This window comes from Ostrea edulis, chromosome 2 (genome assembly GCF_947568905.1).
Source record: "Ostrea edulis chromosome 2, xbOstEdul1.1, whole genome shotgun sequence".
Classification (NCBI taxonomy): Eukaryota; Metazoa; Mollusca; class Bivalvia; order Ostreida; family Ostreidae; genus Ostrea; species Ostrea edulis.
The window spans coordinates 93,001,797-93,025,847 of record NC_079165.1 but is presented as its reverse complement, the minus strand read 5'-3'; the positions used below and the strand labels follow the sequence as shown (position 1 = coordinate 93,025,847).

Sequence of the window (24,051 nt, the reverse complement as noted above, 5' to 3'; positions counted from 1 at the left end):
AGAAATAATGTCAAATGACATAACCTCTTATCAATACACTTATGATATAGAATTCATGTTAAATGACATAACCTCTTATCAATACACTTATAGAAATAATGTCAAATGACATAACCTCTTATCAATACACTTATAGAAATCATGTTAAATGACATAACCTCTTATCAATACACTTATAGAAATCATGTTAAATGACATAACCTCTTATCAATATACTTATGATATAGAAATCATGTCAAATGACATAACATCTTATCAATACACTTATGATATAGAAATAATGTCAAATGACATAACCTCTTATCAATACACTTATGATATAGAAATCATGTTAAATGACATAACCTCTTATCAATACACTTATGATATAGAAATCATGTCAAATGACATAACCTCTTATCAATACACTTATAGAAATCATGTCAAATGACATAACCTCTTATCAATACACTTATAGAAATCATGTCAAATGACATAACCTCTTATCAATACACTTATAGAAATCATATCAAATGACATAACCTCTTATCAATACACTTAGAGAAATCATGTCAAATGACATAACCTCTTATCAATACACTTATAGAAATCATATCAAATGACATAACCTCTTATCAATACACTTATAGAAATCATGTCAAATGACATAACCTCTTATCAATACACTTATGATATAGAAATCATGTTAAATGACATAACCTCTTATCAATACAATTATGATATAGAAATCATGTCAAATGACATAACCTCTTATCAATACACTTATAGAAATCATGGTAAATGACATAACCTCTTATCAATACACTTATAGAAATCATGTCAAATGACATAACCTCTTATCAATACACTTATAGAAATCATGTCAAATGACATAACCTCTTATTAATACACTTATGATATAGAAATCATATCAAATGACATAACCTCTTATCAATACACTTATAGAAATCATGTCAAATGACATAACCTCTTATCAATACACTTAGGATATAGAAATCATGTTAAATGATATAACCTCTTATCAATACACTTATGATATAGAAATCATGTTAAATGACATAACCTCTTATCAATACACTTATAGAAATCATGTCAAATGACATAACCTCTTATCAATACACTTATAGAAATCATGTTAAATGACATAACCTCTTATCAATACACTTATAGAAATCATGTTAAATGACATAACCTCTTATCAATACACTTATGATATAGAAATCATGTCAAATGACATAACCTCTTATCAATACACTTATGATATAGAAATCATGTCAAATGACATAACCTCTTATCAATACACTTATGATATAGAAATCATGTTAAATGACATAACCTCTTATCAATACACTTATGATATAGAAATCATGTTAAATGACATAACCTCTTATCAATACACTTATGATATAGAAATCATGTTAAATGACATAACCTCTTATAATAATATAATAATAATAATAAGACCTTTATTTAACCAGGATTACATATTTAGCGATAACGCTAGTTTTCAATATGGTCCTGCATATAACATACATACAGACAGATATTAGTAAAATAAACACAGATTAAAAGAAGTAGAATACATATAAACTTAAGAAATAATTATGAATGTAAGATAAATAGAATACAAAATGAAGCTTAAAAAGTATGGTGATAATCTCTAAGATAATTTCTCTTAAAACACGCAACACTCGTTGAGTTTCTTATGTTTTGACTCAAGGCATTCCACACTGTGCTCCCTGAAATGCTGAAAGATCTTCTATAATATTCTGTTTTTGCCCTGGGTATATACAAAATATTTGAATAAGAATTTCTTGTTTGCCTCTGACTGACTTCTGATACATATTTAAAAACATTTAAATAATCTGGCATTAAACCATGTAAAACTTTATACACTAAAATGACTTTTCTATAGACAAAGTAATCTGATAGAGGCAACCAGTTAAGTTTTGTAAACATGACATTAGATGGTGTTTCAAAATTTCTGATGTTAAGAATTACCCTTGCAGCTCGTTTTTGCAATATAAAAAGCTTATTCACATTTTCAGCATTTCTTGGATTGCTCCATATAGTACAACAATATGTAAAATGTGGAAAAATCATAGTATTAAAAATCTTCAGCAGCGCATCGTTTGACATAAAATATCTTATTCTTCTTAAAATGCCAATTCTCTTGGAAATCTTGTTCATAAGTGATTCTATATGACTTTTCCAGGACAGAGTTTCATCAATAATAATACCAAGTAATTTTGACTCCTGAACACATTCTATGACATGGTTATTTATCACTAAATTTAATTTTCGATACTTTGATAATTTTTGTGCCGATCCAATAAGCATACATTGAGTTTTAGACAGGTTTAAGCTTAATTTATTTTCCTTAATCCACATTATACTGCGCTGAAGATCTTCATACATCTTTGACTCAATATTTTCCACTGACTTATCTGTTACATCTTGTGAAGTATCATCTGCATACATATTTACATGAGAATGTTTCAGTGCTTGTGGATAGTCATTAATATACAGGATAAAAAACAATGGGCCTAAAATAGAGCCTTGCGGAACTCCAATGGTTACATTTCTTTCCTCCGATAAATTGCCTTTCCAAATAACTCTCTGTGTACGATTTGTTAGATATGATTTAAACCATTCAAAAGTATCATTGCATATGCCAAATGACTTGAGTTTGTGTAATAAAACCTTGTGATTTATAGTGTCAAATGCTTTCCGTAAGTCTATAAAAATTACACCAGTAAGTTTACCTTCATCAATATTTTTAAGCCATCTATCTACTAGAGAAATAAGAGTACTTTCACATGAGTGTTTTGGCCTAAAACCAGACTGACAATCTGTAATTAGAGAATTTACTGACAAATACTCATAAAATGAATTAAAAACATGCCTTTCTAAAATTTTGCTCACACAAGGTAAAATGGATACAGGCCGATAATTATTAACTAGACATTCATCCCCTGATTTAAAAAGTGGTACAACTCGTGCCTTTTTCCAGTCATCTGCACAAGTACATGAAGATATAGAATAGTTGAAAATATATGCAAGAATATCACATACACTGTTTGATGAAAGTTTTAGAAGTTTGACAGAGATACCATCCAAACCTGTTGCCTTTGATGCAGACATACATTTTATCTCATTTTCAATAAATTCTGCAGTTATACCTGGTATTGTATAAGAATTTTTAGGCATTTGTTCTTCAACTGTAGGTAAAGTGTCATCAAAATGTTTTCCTAGCTCATGACCAATGTTACAAAAGTAATTATTAAAACATTCGGCAATATCCTTTGTATCTTTAAAAATTACGTTATTGTCCTTAAGAAATGTACAGTTTGTATTCGTTTTCTTAGATGGTAAGAATTGCCTAAGTTTGTCCCACATGTCCTTGGGCTTATCAATACACTTATGATATAGAAATCATGTTAAATGACATAACCTCTTATCAATACACTTATGATATAGAAATCATGTTAAATGACATAACCTCTTATCAATACACTTATAGAAATCATGTCAAATGACATAACCTCTTATCAATACACTTATAGAAATCATATCAAATGACATAACCTCTTATCAATACACTTATAGAAATCATTTTAAATGACATAACCTCTTATCAATACATTTATGATATAGAAATCATGTTAAATGACATAACCTCTTATCAATACACTTATAGAAATCATGTCAAATGACATAACCTCTTATCAATACACTTATAGAAATCATATCAAATGACATAACCTCTTATCAATACACTTATAGAAATCATTTTAAATGACATAACCTCTTATCAATACATTTATGATATAGAAATCATGTTAAATGACATAACCTCTTATCAATACACTTATAGAAATCATGTCAAATGACATAACCTCTTATCAATACACTTATAGAAATCATATCAAATGACATAACCTCTTATCAATACACTTATAGAAATCATGTTAAATGACATAACCTCTTATCAATACACTTATGATATAGAAATCATGTCAAATGACATAACCTCTTATCAATGCACTTATAGAAATCATGTCAAATGACATAACCTCTTATCAATACACTTATAGAAATCATGTCAAATGACATAACCTCTTATCAATACACTTATAGAAACCATATCAAATGACATAACCTCTTATCAATACACTTATGATATAGAAATCATGTTAAATGATATAACCTCTTATCAATACACTTATAGAAATCATGTTAAATGACATAACCTCTTATCAATACACTTATAGAAATCATGTCAAATAACATAACCTCTTATCAATACACTTATGATATAGAAATCATGTCAAATGACATAACCTCTTATCAATACACTTATGATATAGAAATCATGTCAAATGACATAACCTCTTATCAATACACTTATAGAAATCATGTCAAATGACATAACCTCTTATCAATACACTTATAGAAATCATGTCAAATGACATAACCTCTTATCAAAACACTTATAGAAATCATGTCAAATGACATAACATCTTATCAATACACTTAGGATATAGAAATCATGTTAAATGATATAACCTCTTATCAATACACTTATAGAAATCATATCAAATGACATAACCTCTTATCAATACACTTATAGAAATCATATCAAATGACATAACCTCTTATTGATACACTTATGATATAGAAATCATATCAAATGACATAACCTCTTATCAATACACTTATGATATAGAAATCATGTCAAATGACATAACCTCTTATCAATACACTTATGATATAGAAATAATGTCAAATGACATAACCTCTTATCAATACACTTATGATATAGAAATCATGTCAAATGACATAACCTCTTATCAATACACTTATAGAAATCAGAAATCATATCAAATGACATAACCTCTTATCAATACACTTATAGAAATCATGTTAAATGACATAACCTCTTATCAATACACTTATAGAAATCATGTCAAATGACATAACCTCTCATCAATACACTTATAGAAATCATGTTAAATGACATAACCTCTTATCAATACACTTATAGAAATCATATCAAATGACATAACCTCTTATCAATACACTTAGGATATAGAAATCATGTTAAATGATATAACCTCTTATCAATACACTTAGGATATAGAAATCATGTTAAATGATATAACCTCTTATCAATACACTTATGATATAGAAATCATGTTAAATGATATAATTTCTCTATGAATACACTTATGATATAGAACTCATGTTAAATGACATAATTTCTTTATGAATACATTTATGATATGGAAATCATGTTAAATGACATAATTTCTTTATGAATACATTTATGATATAGAACTCATGTTAAATGACATAATTTCTTTATGAATACATTTATGATATGGAAATCATGTTAAATGACATAATTTCTTTATGCATACATTTATGATATGGAAATCATGTTAAATGACATAATTTCTTTATGCATACATTTATGATATGGAAATCATGTTAAATGACATAATTTCTTTATGAATACATTTATGATATGGAAATCATGTTAAATGACATAATTTCTTTATGCATACATTTATGATATGGAAATCATGTTAAATGACATAATTTCTTTATGCATACATTTATGATATGGAAATCATGTTAAATGACATAATTTCTTTATGAATACATTTATGATATGGAAATCATGTTAAATGACATAATTTCTTTATGAATACATTTATGATATGGAAATCATGTTAAATGACTTAATTTCTTTATGAATACATTTATGATGTGTAAATCATGTTAAATGATATAATTTCTTTATGAATACATTTATGATGTGTAAATCATGTTAAATGATATAATTTCTCTTTGAATACACTTTAAGATATGGAAATCATGTTAAATGACACAATTTCTTTATGAATATGTTTACATGATATGAAAATCATGTTAAATGACATGGTTTCTTTATTAATACACCTATGAAAAAGAAAGAAATTGAATAAATTTGGGGAAATCCTTTTTCCACTGCTAATCGATATACCGGTTATACACTGCTTAAATTATTTCATTCAATATTATTTACTTGTTCTCAAATTCAATGCAATAATCTCCTAAAAACCTCATTTCATTAAGATCTGATAATAACTGTCTTTCATATGCGATGAATGAATCAGACACGTGAACTAAGGCGCTGTATAGGTCAAACACGTGGAGTGAGGCGCCGTATAGGTCAGATATGTGAACTGAGGCGCTATATAGGTCCGACACGTGGACTGAGGTGATGTATAAGTCCGACACGTGGACTGAGACGCCTTATAAGTCAGACACGTGAACTGAGGAGCTGAATAAGTCAGACACGTGGACTGAGGTGTTGTATAAGTCAGACACGTGAACTGAGGAGCTGAATAAGTCAGACACGTGGACTGAGGAGCTGTATAGGTCAAACACGCGCACTGAGGCGCCCTATAGGTCAGACATGTGAATTGAGGCGCTGAATAAGTCAGACACGTGGACTGAGGCGCCATATAAGTCAGACACGTGAACTGAGGCGCTGTATAGGTAAGACACGTGGACTGAGGCACCATATATGTCAGATACGTGGACTGGGGTGCTGAATAAGTCAGACACATGGACTGAGTCGCTGAATAAGTCAGACACGTGGACTGAGGTGTTGTATAAGTCAGACACGTGAACTGAGGCGCTATATAGGTCCGACACGTGGACTGAGGCGCTGTATAGGTCCGACACGTGAACTGAGGCGCTGTATAGGTCAGACACGTGAACCGAGGCGCTGTATAGGTCAAAGACGTGAACTGAGGCGCTATATAGGTCAGACACGTGAACTGAGGCGCTGAATAGGTCAAACACGTGAACTGAGGCGCTGTATAGGTCAGACACGTGGACTGAGGTGCTATGCTATATAGGTCAGACACGTGAACTGAGGCGCTGTATAAGTCAGATACGTTAACTGAGGCGCTATATAGGTCAGATATGTGAACTGAGGCGCTGTATAGGTCAAAGACGTGAACTGAGGTGCTGTATAGGTAAGACACGTGAACTGAGGCGCTGTATAGGTAAGACACATGGACTGAGGCGCTATGCTATATAGGTCAGACAAGTGGACTGGGGCGCTGTATAGGTAAGACACGTGGACTAAGGCGCTGTATAGGTAAGACACGTGAACTGAGGCGTTATAAATGTCAGAACCGTGAACCGAGGAGCTGTATAGGTCAAGCACGTGAACTGAGGCGCTGTATAGGTAAGACACGTGGACTAAGGCGCTATTTAGGTCAGATATGTGGACTAAGGCGCTGTATAGGTAAGACACATGAACTGAGGCGCTGTATAAGTCAGACACTTGGACTGAGGCGCTGTAAAAGGCACACACGTGGTTTAAGATGATGTATAAGCCCGACACCTAGGCTGAGGATTTGTGTATGTTAGTTAAAGTTTGTGTACTAGTAACTCAGACACGTGGATTGAGACGCCCTTTTACAAACACTCGTATGACTAAGATCAAATTTAGAACCACTTTAATTTCTTTTTTATCCCGTCTCTTGCATATCTTCTGAATTAGTAAAATATTATTAGTATTATATAAAGTATTTCCATGGTTGATAAAATCTATATACTAACCTTGTTATGTGCATTAATTGGGGAACAAATTATTTTAGTCGTGAGATATTTTCTTATAAGTTTTTTTTCTTCAAATTACAGTTATATTTGTATGAAGTATTGCTGACTAAACGAGCTAAGGGTAATGCAAGGCACAATTGTTTTTTTTATGAATTGTGTGATTCAATTGTACAAATTTGTTCAAAATATTATCCATATCTAAGAAATCGCTTTGAATGACTTTGTTTCTAGCATCGAGAAAAGAGGAGTAAGCGTGTATTTGCAAAAGATGTCGAACTTTCGGAGCGGAGACCTTTACTCTGTAACTTGCAAATTGTCAATGTCTTCTCTTGAATTACTGATCTCTTAATTGCTAAGATGTTGACGGCTCGGAAGTACACAGAAGGCTATTATATGGTTGGTTCATTGATACTCTTTGTATTGTACAGTATCTATTGTTTTCATTTTCAACTAAATTTGAATTTATTTCTGATTGAATTTTTTCTTCAGGACTTCCTGCTTGTCGTTAGAGGCGACTAAATGGGACGGTCCTTCGAATGAGACCGCAAAAACCGAGGTTCCATGTCACAGCAGGTGTGACACAATAAAGACCCCCCCCCCCCCTCCTGCTCAAAGGCCGTAAGAGCCGAGCATAAGCCTAAATTTTGCAGACCTTCACCGGCAGTGGTGACGTCTCAGACCCGTACCGAGGGGGGGGGGGGGGGTGCGGGGGTGCAAACGCACCCCCCTGTGAAAACCATTAAGCACTATTAAAGTCGGCTGTGTAAATCATCAAGCACTATTAAAATCAAATATTTTCTAAAATCCCTAGCTTTTACTTTCACAGTAAGGAATATCACGAAATAAATTCAATATATATTGCCTATGCGATGACCAATTTTAGTATGTTTCCCCTTTCATATTTATGAGTATTAAATAAGTAAATAAAAAGCAAAAATTGCATCCAGGATAGAGCATTTTTACACTTATTTTACTCTATTTCGCTTCTGCTTCCGGGGGGCTTCGCCCCCAGGACCCTCCACCGGGCTTCGCCCTGGACCCGCTTGGGGACCTTAAGCAGCCCCCAAACCGCTCGCCGTAAATTTATGCACCCCCCATTGAAAAAGTCTGGGTACGGGCCTGCGTCTCCATATGAGTGAAAGATTCTCGAGCGGGACGTTAAACTATATTCAATCCACAATCTTCTTCTCCTGAACCACTGGACCAAGTTCAGCCAAACTTGGCACAGATAACAAACCCTCAGATAAAGTGGGACTTGAGTTCAGAATCAAAGTTAACGCATGGATATAGAGAATAAGAGGCCCACAAGCCTTATCAGCCACCAGAGTATTTGTTAAAAGTATCATTAGCCCCAAAGGCTACATCTTCGCTACCCAAGGGTGACACTCCACGGTGTTTCTCTTTTAGAACAATTTTCCTGTTTTGCATCTCTCAGCTAAAGTTGTCTGATATCAAGCAGCAGTATAAAACAAGATGTGATCTTAAAATATAAATCCCCCCACCCCCCACGAATGCGTTCGTACTGATAAAAGACTTTAGATAATTTGTTATATTAACTCTATATATGAGTATTTTAGAAACTTCCTCTTTTCAAAAACCTGGGATTGCAAAATTCACGATTATGGTACTAGCATCCTTTTCTGCTTTTTTGCTTACCTATGCATTTAGTTTTTATACAGTATCAAGATAAAAGAAATCTTTCAAATGATAAAGATGTCTATAACAAGCTATGATTATAATCTGTCGATTATAAAGTCTCTCAAACGAAGCATATATAAATGTGGGCTTTTTCTGAGTATTGATATTTCTCCTCTTTTTTAAAATAACTCCCTTGCACAAAATCCATTTCAATTGTAATTTCGCCTAAAATATCTACATGTAGATCACAAAGACCCTGATTTTGAAAATGTTAAATAAAATTCCTTTGTTTCCTATAGTAAAACTGGTGTTATTTGACCTTCGTCCTAGTTTGTAGGTCATAACATCCTCTCATAATTTCCGAAGATTTTAAGTCTCTATCAGTCTATGTCAGAAAAAAATATGATCAAGGTCACTGGATCGCTTGACTTTGATACTAGTTTGTAGGTCCTGTCATCCTCTCGTTATTTCTAAAGACCCCAGGTCCCTATGATACCCGGTTCTTAAGCTATATCCATTTTTGTTCCAGAAAGAGGTCAATGTCTCTAGAATTACTTGACATTCATACTAGTTTGTAAGTCTCGTCTTTTATCATTTCTGAAGACTCCATGTGTCTATCGGTGGTAGTTATAAAGTAATATGTGATTGAGGTGTTTTTTTTATCAAGCTTAGAGGGCAAAGTCACTGGATCCATATATGCTAGTTTGTAGGTCACAAAATCCTCTTCTCATTTCTGAAGATTTCGTGTCTCTATCGGTTCTGGATCTAAAGTGATAAGAGGTTTTTTTAATCAAGGCCATGTCTCTATCAATTTCGGTTATTCAGTTCTTATGTTCAATGTCAGAGGTCAAGGTCACTGGACTCACTTGATCTTGATACTACTAATTTGTAGATCCCAACATCGTTTCTGAATATGTCATATCAGACACGGTTCTGAGGTCATACCAAATCTATACTTGAAGGCGCGCGGTAGGTCACAGGAGTCATCTGATCTTGATAAAATTTGCATTTCTGCAGCTCCCATGTCCCTATCAATATCAATTCTAAAGTTTTTATTATCAAGGTCATTGGAGTCATTTGACCTTGAATCCCATTATCCTTTCTGAACATCCCACGTCTGTAACACACCTGATTCGGAAGTTATGCCAATTTTATATTCCAAGGTCAAGAGGTCAGTGTTACTGGAGTCATTTGACCTTCATACGTGTTTGTATGTTCTTATCGCATTACTTCCTGTGAGGACTGGAAGTGACGAGAAATTGTCAGACCAATATCATGGAATCTACACTCTCTGAAACATTCTATTATCCCACTTGAACGTTGAACGCAAGGTAAACGCACTCAGAGTGAACGCTGAACACAATTTGGTGAACGGTGAGCGCACGGTGAACGCAAAATGGTCCATTCATTCGAAATATTTCGCATTTCCCCCTTGGATTGTACTTTTATAATCAATTAGGGAATATATGTATATGAATACATCTGTTCATTTTTGTGCAAGTACTGGATGTATATTTCTCATCAAATGATCGTAAATTTCACCTCAATGCACGCAGCAATCATGCACAAACAAAAGAAAATTTCTTATGTACATTGTTTACAATATTACATGTACATACACATGTAAATAGTTATATATTGAAAGTAGAAAGAAAATATTCTATGATATCTAGAATTCAATCATAAATATTGTTGCGTCATCTCGGTAAACACTACATGTATTACATTTTGACTTGAGATACGTATTATTTAATTTTTTTAATGCATGAGTATATACAATGTATGTGAAATAAAGATTGTCTAGTAATTACATGTAGCTAAGAAATTACAGGTGTACATGCATGGCGTCAAAATTTACGAGCATTGAAATTATTGAAAAGATACACTTAAAGTTTTGTAAATTATTATTACATGTAAGTCATTTACTCCAAATTATATGATTTTTGGTGAGTTAGGTCGACCAACATTATATTTACATACAAAATATCAAGAATTGTTAGTTTTTTGGTGTCGGGTGATGCATGGGGAAAATGAAAAATATTGTGTATGTTATATAAATTTCTTGTACATAACTTTCACAAGGAATGTCAACCAAAATGGTTTTTGAATTTAAAGAAAATATTATTTGACTGTGGAATGTCTAGCTGTTTTGAATCCGCTACCGCTTCTGCGAGTACGCGAGCGGATCTAACATCTAACTTTGATTAGACCGGTGGAATGTCTAATGTATTGTACAGTAGACATATAATAATAATGTATTGTATAATGTTGACAAAATGAATACTAACTGGATTATCTGTCATGTTAAACAAAGGTTGAAAGATCAGTTTATTCAAGACTGGGTATCTAAATGTAACGTATTTTCTAAAGGTATAACTTACAGACTCTTTTAAATGTCAAAAATATATATTGTCGAATATGTCAATACATAAACAACGTATATTAACCAGGTTTAGAACTATAAATAAATTACCTATAGAAACGGGAAGGTGGCTAGATATAGATAAAACAAAAATGTAATATTTGCTGTTCTGATATTGGAGATGAGATGCATTATATTCTTATGTGTCCTGCTTTAAATGATATTAGGCAACATTATATACCAGAAAGATTTCATACTAGACCTACTGTTATATAAAATTTCATGATCTATTTGCAACCAAAACTAAAAAATTACTTTTAAAATTGTGTAAATACATACAATTATTTACCGAGAGGGTAAACCCTTCGAGTTAAATGTATATATAGTCTATTATTGTACTTACTTCTTATCAAGATTGTGATATATATTTATATATACATATAATATACATCACAAGATATTGAACATACATCACAAGATGTTGAACATACATCACAAGATATTGAACATACATCACAAGATATTGAACATACATCACGAGATTATCGAACATACATCATAAGATTATCGAACATACATCATAAGATTATCGAATATACATCACAAGATATTGAACATACATAACAAGATATAGAATATACATCGCAAGATATTGAACATACATCGTAAGATTATTGAATACATGTATACTTACTTACTTAGTCCTCTTCGTGCTGGTCAGCACATAAGGCCGTCACCAGAGACTTCCATGTTGGTCTGTCTTTCGCCCATTTCTGGACCTGTCCCCAACTCCAGTTGTTATCTTTCATTTCTTTCTCCACCGATCTTCTCCAGATCTCTCTTGGTCTTCCTCTCTTTCTCTTGCCAGTTGGTGACCATTTCAAAGCAACCCTTGGGATGGAATTTGGGTACATTCTGCATACATGTCCTATCCACAGCCATTTTCTCTTTCTGATCGTCTGGGATAGAGGAGTGGTGTTTGTCCTTTTGTACAGTTCGTCATTTGAGATGGTGTTAGGCCAGAAGATGCGCAATATTCTGCGGAGACATCGGGTCTGAAATACATCCAGCTTGTTGGAAATAGACTTGGTTACTTAATTTCCAAGATTCAGCACCATATAGTAGGACCCCAAGCACGTTGCTCTTGAATAGAGCAACGTTTTATACGCCATAAGCGAATGAGAAATAAAAATATATATTAAAAAAAAGATTACATGCAATTAAAAACACACAAGGAGTTAAAATAAATAGATTAAACAAACAACACAGGTTGTATAGGTACCTAGTGTTGACACCTGGAAGAAGGTTTATTCATACAGAGGTTTTGCGTAATTCACTTTATTGGAAATGCATTTATAGAATATCGAACCTGAGGAGATAATCCCAGAATGAATGTACGTACAAAATAAATAGTGTCACTTTGAAATTACATTTAGATTGTGCAATTGTTGTATATTTTTTATGCGGATAAAACTTTTTATCGTTCTTCGCTACATATGTACGTGTTTAAGGGTTGAATTCATAACTGTGGACTCTTACATTCTCTCATTCAGACCCCCCCCCCCCCAACCCACTTTTTAACCAAACAATAGTTATGTTTTGTAATATAATAAAAATGATTTATTCTATTATTTGATATTGGTGAGTGATCTGCAATTTTCTTTGAGTTTACACAGTTGATAATCTTGACATTTGTACTTTATGATTTGAATTTCTGATATAATAAGGAAGTTTACTTTCCCTCTTACTCACACGTTCCTTTTTTCATGTTTGTTTTGCCACCCTCTTACGCACACGTTCCTTTTTTCATGTTTGTATGAAGATCGACCCTTTCACCTTGGTGTTTCGAATGACAATGAACAGTGACCACATGGTGAACGCAAAACGGAGAGAGCACGGTAAACGCACAGTGAGCGAACGGTAAACGCACAGTGAGCGCACGGTAAACACACAGTGAGCGCACGGTAAACGCACAGTGAGCGCACGGTAAACGCACAGTGAGCGAACGGTAAAATGGTTAAGCAGAACGTTATAGGAACTGATGAACTGTTGATTACCGAGTGGTCAACATGGAAATGTCTTTTTGAATTACTTAATTTCTCAAATAATTTAATTTACTGTTATTTCAAAATGCTACTCTTATTATTTCTCTCAACTGTGTGAATACAAGGATGACGGTTGTCTTGTATGTTAATTTATGTTTTAAAAGGCTACAAACAGAAATAAAAATAATTACAGACCAATTTAATGAATAGTTTAAGAAAGATTAATTATTGATATGTAAAGCACGGATATATCTACACAAAACAACCGTACCTTTTCGAAGCATTCATTTGAATAATTTAAATGTCCCAATATAAGAAACAAATGGTACAAAGGGTTGATTAAACATATTACAGCGCTTAGTTGTTACGTACCTGTGCTCTGTAAGTTTCGATACTGGAGAAAATGCCTTATTTGCGCTTTATTTCCTTTTTGTGTTTTTTTATGATTTGCCGTGATTCGTCGTCAACACCTGCACAAGCAAACAACAACAATTGTCCCGGGAACAGCTGCAACAACGGCAACAACGGCAATAACCAAGCTACCACGCAAGCCTCTAACCAAGCTGCTGCTACTACTGCTAGTAGTAGCAATGTTTATACGCGGGTGTATTCCACGGCTCCGGAGATGACAACGTTCATCGAGGATACATTCACGAAATCGACAGCGGATTACAACACGCTAATTTTTCCGAGAAGTGATTTTACTGAGACAATCAAAGTAGATATTGGCTTCAGTTTGACATCAATCACCGACTTTGATGAGGTGGCTGGGACTTTGGAGGTGATTGGGGTACTTACTATAACATGGTATGATCAGCTGGTGGACAATGCTTATGACGAAGATGACCATGGAGGCTTCACGGAAACTACTATTCCTAATGGGTATTTATGGAAACCGCCAGTCTCCCTTTTCAATTCTGCGTCAGCTATTGTTCCCGTTGGAGATACTTCAAATTATGTTCGAATGTACAGGATAACGAATTCATCTCAAGAATACTACGGATACGGTCTGATGGAATGGAAACCCGGGGTGGTGACAAAAACTGGATGTGTAGTGGACGTGGGGTTCTTTCCGTTTGATAAGCAATCTTGTAACATTACATTTACTCACTGGGGTTTCACTGACCAGGAGGTAAAATTTGAACCATCCGCAACAACCTTAGATTTAACGGATTATGTGGCATCAGACGAATGGACTCTTACTAGTACAAAACTTATCGAAGAAACGGTGGACAGTGGATCGTTTGTGAAAATGGAAATTTCGTTATCAAGAAAACCCACCTACTACTTAGTCAACTTCTTCTTGCCAATCATCATTCTGGGTATTCTGAACGCTCTGGTGTTTATCTTACCGTTGGAGAGTGGTGAAAGAGTTGGATACTCCGTGACTTCTTTCTTGACCTTTGCAGTATATCTGTCGCTAATTGCCGAAGGAATGCCGAGAACTTCCGAGCCCATGGCGATTCTCAGTTATTATTTAATGTCGATGGTCGTTGTTAGCGCAGTGGCAACTATCATAACAATTTTCACTCTTCGTGTTTACCTAAAAGATGAAGACGACCGGGTACCAACCCCAATCGCCCTCTTTATAGCCTGTCTTAACTGTCTGGTCTGCACGAAGGAAGACGAGGATGAAGACGAGACGCCATTGTTGAAGTCTGACGAACTGGCATTGGAGACAATGAGAGGGAGGTCGGGGAAGGGATCTCGGTCTCAAATTGAGGAAACTGCGAGTAATTCCAGCGATGAACCACCCGAAAATCGATATGACGTCGACTGGAAACTTGTGGCGGGTACACTGGACATGTTTTCTTTTCTTGCTATCCTGGGAGGTAGTGTGGCCATCGCGGTCATGTTTTTGGTTCCATTAGCTGCTCAAATGTAATATCACAACTTTCTGTTTACATTTAGGGTTTTGTCTGAGTTTATTGTGCTTATATAAAACATTGCAAACATGTTCTGTAAACATGTGCCATGTTTAGATCGTAAAACTGGAAAAAAAAATGAATGATTATTTGATATTCAAACCATATTTTTGTTGGACTTGGCTTTATTGGGTATTTACCATATATCATACATGTAGTAATCAATGGCTTACTTGTCAAATTTTGATTACTTAATGTCCAACAAATAATATACGATATGCATTAGGTTGACAACGTACAAAACCTCAGTGATTTATACCGATCATTGTTGTATATACTTTTTTTAAATGTCAAATTTGCGATTTAAGGAAATTCGCCGCACAAATGATGTAAATTTAGTAAAGAAAAATATTTCAATATTTTCTAATTCTATGTTGCAATTTTTATGGTGTCTTTCAAATTGGGATTGTATTAGAGGGGATGCAAAGATAAGAAGTTGTGATTTTCTTTGTAAGGAGCCAAAAGCGTGACTCCGCGGTAGTGATCGTAATTATGATCAAGTTCCCAGGTTTAAAGATGTGGCATGATATATAAGATAAAGACTTCTAATTAAAATCACAGACCAATGTTCAGTTAATTTTAAAGTGTATTTGCTCATCTGTGAACCTAACAGTATGACAATGTAATTGGCACTTTGTCGGGAAATTAGTCTTCAAAGACTTTAATTTGAAACATTTAAACTCCTATCCTGAGCAATGGCTGTCCCGGTATACAGTGAAGAGACAAAGACAAAGGTTTATTCTCATAAACTGACAGATTGTACAGTGTAGAGACCAGTTACGCGTGTTCTGTATTGTATTGTATTGTATTGTATTGTATTGTTTATTGACCAAGAACCATACAGTTCATAGGTATAAATTATATACAACAACTTAACTTATACAATGAAATGATAACAGAACATAATATATCATACTGATGTACATGGACAGGATAGAATAGATACTGAGGATAATCTTATAATAACTGAGATCCAATAGATGAACATTTATATAGGCATTTACCAAGTTTACATAATTCCGTAATATTTCCAGTTGATAATAGTTTTCTTCTGTGTTCTTTAGATTGTGTAGACTTTGCTACCAAATCTCAGAACGGACATTTTACTAGCACATACATTGTACTGCATACTCAAATATCAGAACGGGTATTTCACTAGCATATACATTGTACTGCATACTCAAATCTCAGAGCGAACATTTTACTAGCATTCTACATTGTACTGTACTGCATACTCAAATCTCAGAGCGAACATTTTACTAGCATACTACATTGTACTGTACTGCATACTCAAATCTCAGAGCGAACATTTTACTAGCATTCTACATTGTACTGTACTGCATACTCAAATCTCAGAGCGGACATTTTACTTGTATTGCTGGTAACCCAACGTTACATCTGTAAAATTTAGATTGTATTATTTTTCTATTAACAATTTTCCCTTGACAAACTGCCAAGTTTATACATTCAGCTTATATTTACAGACATTCTTTGATTTACAGAAAACACCATGTGTAATTATTATATTTGCATTGTTATTATTTCCGTATATCACAGTGAGATTTACGTGTAGGTCCGATGGGTGTTTTTAATTCGCATTTAATTATACGAAATGTTGTATGTATGATAACACATGTAGCTATAATAAATCACATACTAACTTACTTACACATAATATAGTTGAATACGTGCATACGTGAGAATAAACGAAGTACAATATCTGACAATAAGCTTACTCGGAGAGCTCATATATAGAGGATGTTGTCGCAAATACATAAATAACCAAATTATATCACAAAAAGAACTTACATGGACCAGTTCAGAATAATCGTAAGAATATTTCTTTTCTCTGTTAAAACACAATCGTTTTAAGTGTCTTCTAGAAGACAGCAAGTGACACCATCAGGATCAGTCTGTGGATCCATGCCTGTGCCTAATCTTCACGAAGTCAACCTGCTCTTTAATGACATGTTTACAAAGCAATCTGATTTTCTCTCAAGAAGACCAGTTGGAAACGATTAAAATGAACATGAAATTTGCAATATATTCTTTTGAAAAATACATATTCGGGGCGTCGTGGTGGGTGGTAGGATAGACTGGTACCCTGTTGACCTCCCTTCTCTCGTGTGTGTAGCACCAATCAGCGGGGAACCAGTTCAGTGGTGGAAAATACACTGGGCAAGTTCTTTTTTCTACTTGAACTTTGACAGTTTCAGTTTATTATCTACATGGTTTCTCTCTTTATGAAACTTGACATTTATTGCATAAATGAAAACTAAGTCTTTCCTCTTTACAGTATATGGAGAAAGGTCATCTGTGAGAATGGTCATTTTCTTTAGATAAAATGGATAACTGATGAAACTTGGTAGATACTACATGTACTGCTCATACAGCATTGGTCATTCTATGCGCTTTATATCAAATGGAATTTTGCTCTTAAATTGGCACATGTAAATGTGTTATACTCAGACTATTTCTAATAAAATAATTAAACTAAAAAATTGTGTTATTACATGTATTATCAATAATGTTGTTAATGTTGATAAATATCAACAGTATGGCGCTTTCATTTCGACGGCCGCGGGTTTTCAGATAAGAAAAATATGAAAGAAAACAAAACCATAATGATTTTAACAGCCTCTCTATAAAACCTGTAAACAAATCGAATTCTGAATAAATTTGCTTGATGCGGTCATTCTTGAAAGATGCTGAATTGTTGATAAACAATCAACTCATCTAAATCTCTACTGCTCTTTTTTCGCTTATTTAATTCAAATTTAATCTAATAATTTTTTTGTTACTCCGATATTCCCTTACAACATTCTAATGAAAATATACAATTACTGATTTTTTATGAGGTCTGCTCATGACTATATGGACTTAGACAGGCATTAGTTAACCAAAGCCGAAGGCCTAGGTCAATCAATACCTGACTAGGTCCTTATAATATTACAATGTAAGTGGACCGAATGAAAAGTCAGTAACTGCTTTATTGAATGAGCGGGAATTTTACAACAGTTTGCACAATATTTTCCTAATTACTTAAACAAATAAAAACGTGTATTGCAACACATTATAAACAATCATATTTCAACAGGCAAAACCTAGAAACTGTACCAGTAATGAAATCTATTCTCAAAATTTTACATTGTGATTGATAGTGATTAGACCATAATTAGCAATGTTTGGTAAAACCATTATATTTACTGATATATGCTGTAAAACGCGCAATTTGATTGGTCGATTGAAATGTCAACAAAGCTATGGTTGGTCAAGAGGGGAATACCGAATACCCCGTCCCGTCCCCAACGTTAATTTTGAGGTGAATTCATTCTGGGGGTACACACCACAGAGGATCGTCTGAACCAATCAAAGGGTATCAAAAACCCTGATCATTTAATGATATCTAAATCAGACAGATATTTTTTTGTATCAGAAATGAATCGCCTTTAGCCATCACTAATTTGTATTATACAATTAGAGTTAACTGGTCCACAATTTCGTAACTTCATCATTTTCAAAAGAGTTCCAAAATCTTAATGGGCGCACTTGTTTCATCGCCCGGGTCAAGCCGGTTCATACTTCCGGAAGCGGGCAAGTAACTTGTTTTATTTTTAAGCCGCCGGTCGACCGAAAAGTAGCCTGGATCGCCCGATAAATTTAGAGCGGGCACATGGAAAACAACATGGCGGAAAATATAGATAAACATTTTCTAGCTCGTTATTTATCAATTTTCATTCATTAAAAAAGTTTAAATTTCAATTAGCAAAAAGTAGTGAGTTAAGAGGTAAGTTTATTGACATTTTTGTTTCCGAATGCTGAATGATACGATCAACACCTCTTCTCTGTGGAAGTTACAGCCCAGTCTGCAGTGTTTGTGAACAAAATGTTTGAATATAAAACTGATTATCAATTATGATTTTTAAACTTGCATGGGTTACATTTTATGAAATCTGTTATGCAGATGTTCTTCGAAAAATACATAACTTTTGTTTTTACATTTTGATATATATTCGGCCGATTTCCCACTCGTTTCGCAAGACAAACCGGGTCAAAACGTCACGTGATAAAAGTGAACCGGGTCGTCGCCCGGATTTCTGAAACAAGTACGCCCTATGGTTTCGACCTGGTATTGACTTTGACATACCGATATGTGATTTAAAACGTGCAATTTGATTGGTCGATAAAATGTCAGAGAATCTATGGTTGGTCAAGATGGAAATCCCGAATAAACGTTAAGGTGAACTCAATCTGAGATACAAACCAAATCAGATCGCCTGGACGAATCAGAGATCATTTCTTATCATTTGATGAAGTTTTTCTTAACAAAACAGAGAATATAAACAGTAGTAGTATAGATAACGACAAAATAGGACATTTATATAAAACTGTATGTCGTGACGTAATCGTAATCAAAATAGGACATTTATTACAAACGTCACCTGTGTGTCGTGACGTAATCGTAACTACTTGGTTATTTCCGAGGAGGACTTAAAAGAAAGTGAAACTTTGATGTGGCATTACTTGTGTTTCTAATGATATGATAAATACTATTATTGACTGATTCAATCCTTCTTTTTTTATAAAATAGATCTGTATATTCGAACCCTATCATTAACGCATTTTGAACATAGGACCGGACTGATATATATATAGGGCATTAGCTGTGAAAGTGATCTCTCTTTTTCTGAAAATCTCTCAATGGCATAGGTATTGTATATTAATGACTAATACAAACATTTATTTTGTACAAAAACAAGAGAAATCTAATAAAACTACGTTAGATAACCGCTTTTAGTGTAAAGAAATATAGGGCGAAGAATTATTGTTTTGCAAGACAATAATTATTTAATCACCAAAATGACATATCCATGTGCCGGCTTTGATGTTAAAAAGTGTTTGAAATAATTAAAAATGCTGGTGTTATTACTGAAATCTATGATACAGAGCAATTTTCATTGATTTCAATTTTTAGTGACAAAATGACAGCTATATAATGCCCAATTCATGTATTCGCAACAGCATGGTGGTTACAAGTATATAAGGAGTCGGTATATCCTACTGTCATAAATACATAGAAAGACTTATATTTAACTGGTGTAAATACATAGAAATTAGTCTTATATCTAACTGGTGTAAATACATAGAAATTAGTCTTATATCTAACTGGTGTAAATACATAGAAATTAGTCTTATATCTAACTGGTGTAAATACATAGAAATTAGTCTTATATCTAACTGGTGTAAATACATAGAAATTAGTCTTATATCTGTTAGTCCCCGAGGGTCTCCACAGCCCAGTAGCTAAGTACTTCGTTACTAGCTTGAAAATACGGATGTATATTTAATTGCTGTTATAAAATTTAGAAATTCATTTCAAAATTAAGGATTATCTCCCTCATGCATAGCTCTTATCCTTGGACGAATTTGGCTCCACTTTTTTGGCACGCTGTTTTTGGCTATAGTTAGCTCTAAAACTTCATAGTTATTTCGGATTTCAAACATTTCGGTTGAGCATCACTGAAGAGACATTATTTGTCGAAATACGCATCTGGTGCATCAAAATTGGTACCGTATAAGTTTTACATCCTACTGGTGTAAATACATAGAAATTAGTCTTATATCCTACTGGTGTAAATACATAGAAATTAGTCTCATATCCTACTGGTGTAAATACATAGAAATTAGTCTTATATCTAACTGGTGTAAATACATAGAAATTAGTCTTATATCCTACTGGTGTAAATACATAGAAATTAGTCTTATATCTAACTGGTGTAAATACATAGAAATTAGTCTCATATCCTACTGGTGTAAATACATAGAAATTAGTCTTATATCTAACTGGTGTAAATACATAGAAATTAGTCTTATATCTAACTGGTGTAAATACATAGAAATTAGTCTTATATCTAACTGGTGTAAATACATAGAAATTAGTCTTATATCTAACTGGTGTAAATACATAGAAATTAGTCTTATATCTAACTGGTGTAAATACATAGAAATTAGTCTCATATCTAGCTGGTGTAAATACATAGAAATTAGTCTCATATCCTACTGGTGTAAATACATACAAATAGCTTTGGATGAAACGTGTGGGTTGTGGCTTTTATTCCATTAACGGTATGAAAAATTACCATTTTCAGTGTAAGAATAAAATATTTGAAAATTACAGTTTGGGAAAAATGAATCTTCTTGATTCTAGAATTTACTCAAATTCAGAGAAATTGGATAAGGTTTAAATGTGAAATAATTGAATGCTGTCGATTGTAGTCTTTTTACTTTTGATATGCACCAAATATGATATATAATCTCCTCCTTGTGTCCAGCACTGGGGGCCACGAAAATCCAATACCGCGTCAATACACTTCACTTCACTGCTATACAACAGGGAGACAATGAAAGGAAATATTTTGAATGCTCCATTGTTAGCCAGAAAACATTGAAAAGTTTCAGTACTTTTCATGGATGATGACTTTAAAATAACTGAATTATTTGAAGACTTTCTTGTATAAGCTTATCATTACGGCTGAAGGTGTCCGATAATGGGGGATCTTCTACCCATTCTCTTCATTCTTTGTATTGGTTTTGATGTCGGTTCCAGTCTCACTGCTGATCATGTATGGAGTTGGATAAACGACACCTTCTGTTCTACAAGTACGTGTACTTACCGGCAGGAAATTTTCCCACGAGATGCCTTGTCGGACACTATCTATGTGGACATGGAATTGAGCTTGATTTCGTTAAGTGATTTTGATGAAGTTGCTGGTCATCTGGAACTAGTTGGAACACTTCGTATCAAATGGACAGATGATATTGTTCTTGACCCTTACTTGACCGCTTCATCTTTAAATCCTCCAACGTACTCATTCACAGATGTTCTGATACCACAGGATGAAGTATGGAAGCCTCCTATCACGGTTTTCAATTCAGTGAATGCTTTAAATTCGGTGGGGGATTCTAACTATTATGTGAGAATTACAGTGTTGAGCTCAGGAGCAAAGGCAGACATGGAGTGGTTTCCGGGAATTGTGACAAGAACTGCCTGCAGCGTGGACGTATCAAACTACCCGTGGGATATCCAAAGCTGTGATGTTGTATTCACTCCTTGGGGGTATCAACCAACGGAAATAACCTTTAACCTGTCGTCCACTGCTGTCGACACATCGAAATTTCAAGGTAGCGACATATGGGAAATAAAATCTTCTACTGGTGTCCAAGAGGCCAAAGGAAACTCGAGTTTTGCTAAATATACTTTGCAACTCGCAAGAAAACCTAGTTTTTTTCTTAAATACATCGTTTTACCCATCGAACTTCTTTCTTTTCTGAATTTGATGGTATTTGTATTACCTGCCGATTCCGGTGAAAGGGTAGGGTATTCTGTTACGGTATTTCTGACTCTCGCTGTTTACGTCACCATTATATCAGATAATCTTCCGAAAACATCGAGTCCCATGTCCATCTTTGCTTACTTCTTGATCACCATGCTGATGATGAGTGCTTTCATCTGTTTCGTGACTATAATATCTCTACGCATCTACATCCGCACCGATGAAGATCCGGTGCCAAAATGGTTGAAACGATTGGTAGCCGTTGTGCAATGTCGCTGTTGTTGCAAGAAAGAGACAGAGGAAGTAGAACAAACAGATTTAAAAAAGCCCCCAACTTCGAAATCCAAGGTCATCGTGGTGGATTCTGGAAGTCCAGCAGGCAGGTGGGCAAAACTTAGGGAACAGGTCACACACAGAAATGGAAACATTAACCAGAAAGTTCGAGTCATTGATGAACCCAGCGACAGCGAGGACTCTGCTGCAAGTGACGATGAAACGGAAGACGATGAAGAAATGGAGTGGTCAGACGTCGGCAAAGCTGTTGATCTTTTCTTTCTATTTCTGTTCTTTATCCTCATCGCGTTGATCTCCGTCGCCTTTCTAGTTCCTCTTGCTTCTACCCGGATGTGATATTTCATTTACCCGGATGTGATATTTCATTTACCCGGATGGAATATTTCATTTACCCGGATGTGATATTTCATTTAACCGGATGTGGTATTTCATTTACCCGGGTGTGATGTTTTATTTACCCGGATGTGATGTTCAATTACGTACACTTGACGAATGTAAATACACGTAGCTATAGTTCTGCTCGTTTTGATAGGTACAAGTATTTGTTTTAGTTCAAAATATCAGTGATGCCTAGTAACTCACTAACTGTAATCTGCTTAACAATTTACCGTGTGGTATTCAGATAAAATGTTTAGTATGAAACGAACATTAATCTGTGATGGTATGAGACAGTCATGCGAGATTTTTCTGTCTTGCACATCGTTGATTATGCATGATGTCCCATTTTTTCTGATTCTTCAAGTCACATTATGGAAAAATAAATTGTATTGTTTTCTTCAAATTTCTATTTGATGATAGCCTTAAGGGGAGGGGGGGGGGTCTTTGGT

At 34.2% G+C, this 24,051-nt stretch overlaps 1 protein-coding gene across 1 annotated transcript; it reads left to right on the top strand.

Annotated features, from left to right (window-relative positions):
- The first annotated feature begins 14,024 nt into the window (after window positions 1-14,024).
- LOC125680141 (uncharacterized) lies at window positions 14,025-23,560 on the top strand. Its single transcript, XM_056153522.1, has 3 exons — window positions 14,025-15,553; window positions 17,893-17,912; window positions 22,135-23,560. The coding sequence occupies exons 1-3, from the start codon at window positions 14,075-14,077 to the stop codon at window positions 23,558-23,560; spliced, it is 2,925 nt and encodes a 974-aa protein (XP_056009497.1). The 5' UTR covers window positions 14,025-14,074.
- Window positions 23,561-24,051: the final 491 nt, after the last annotated feature.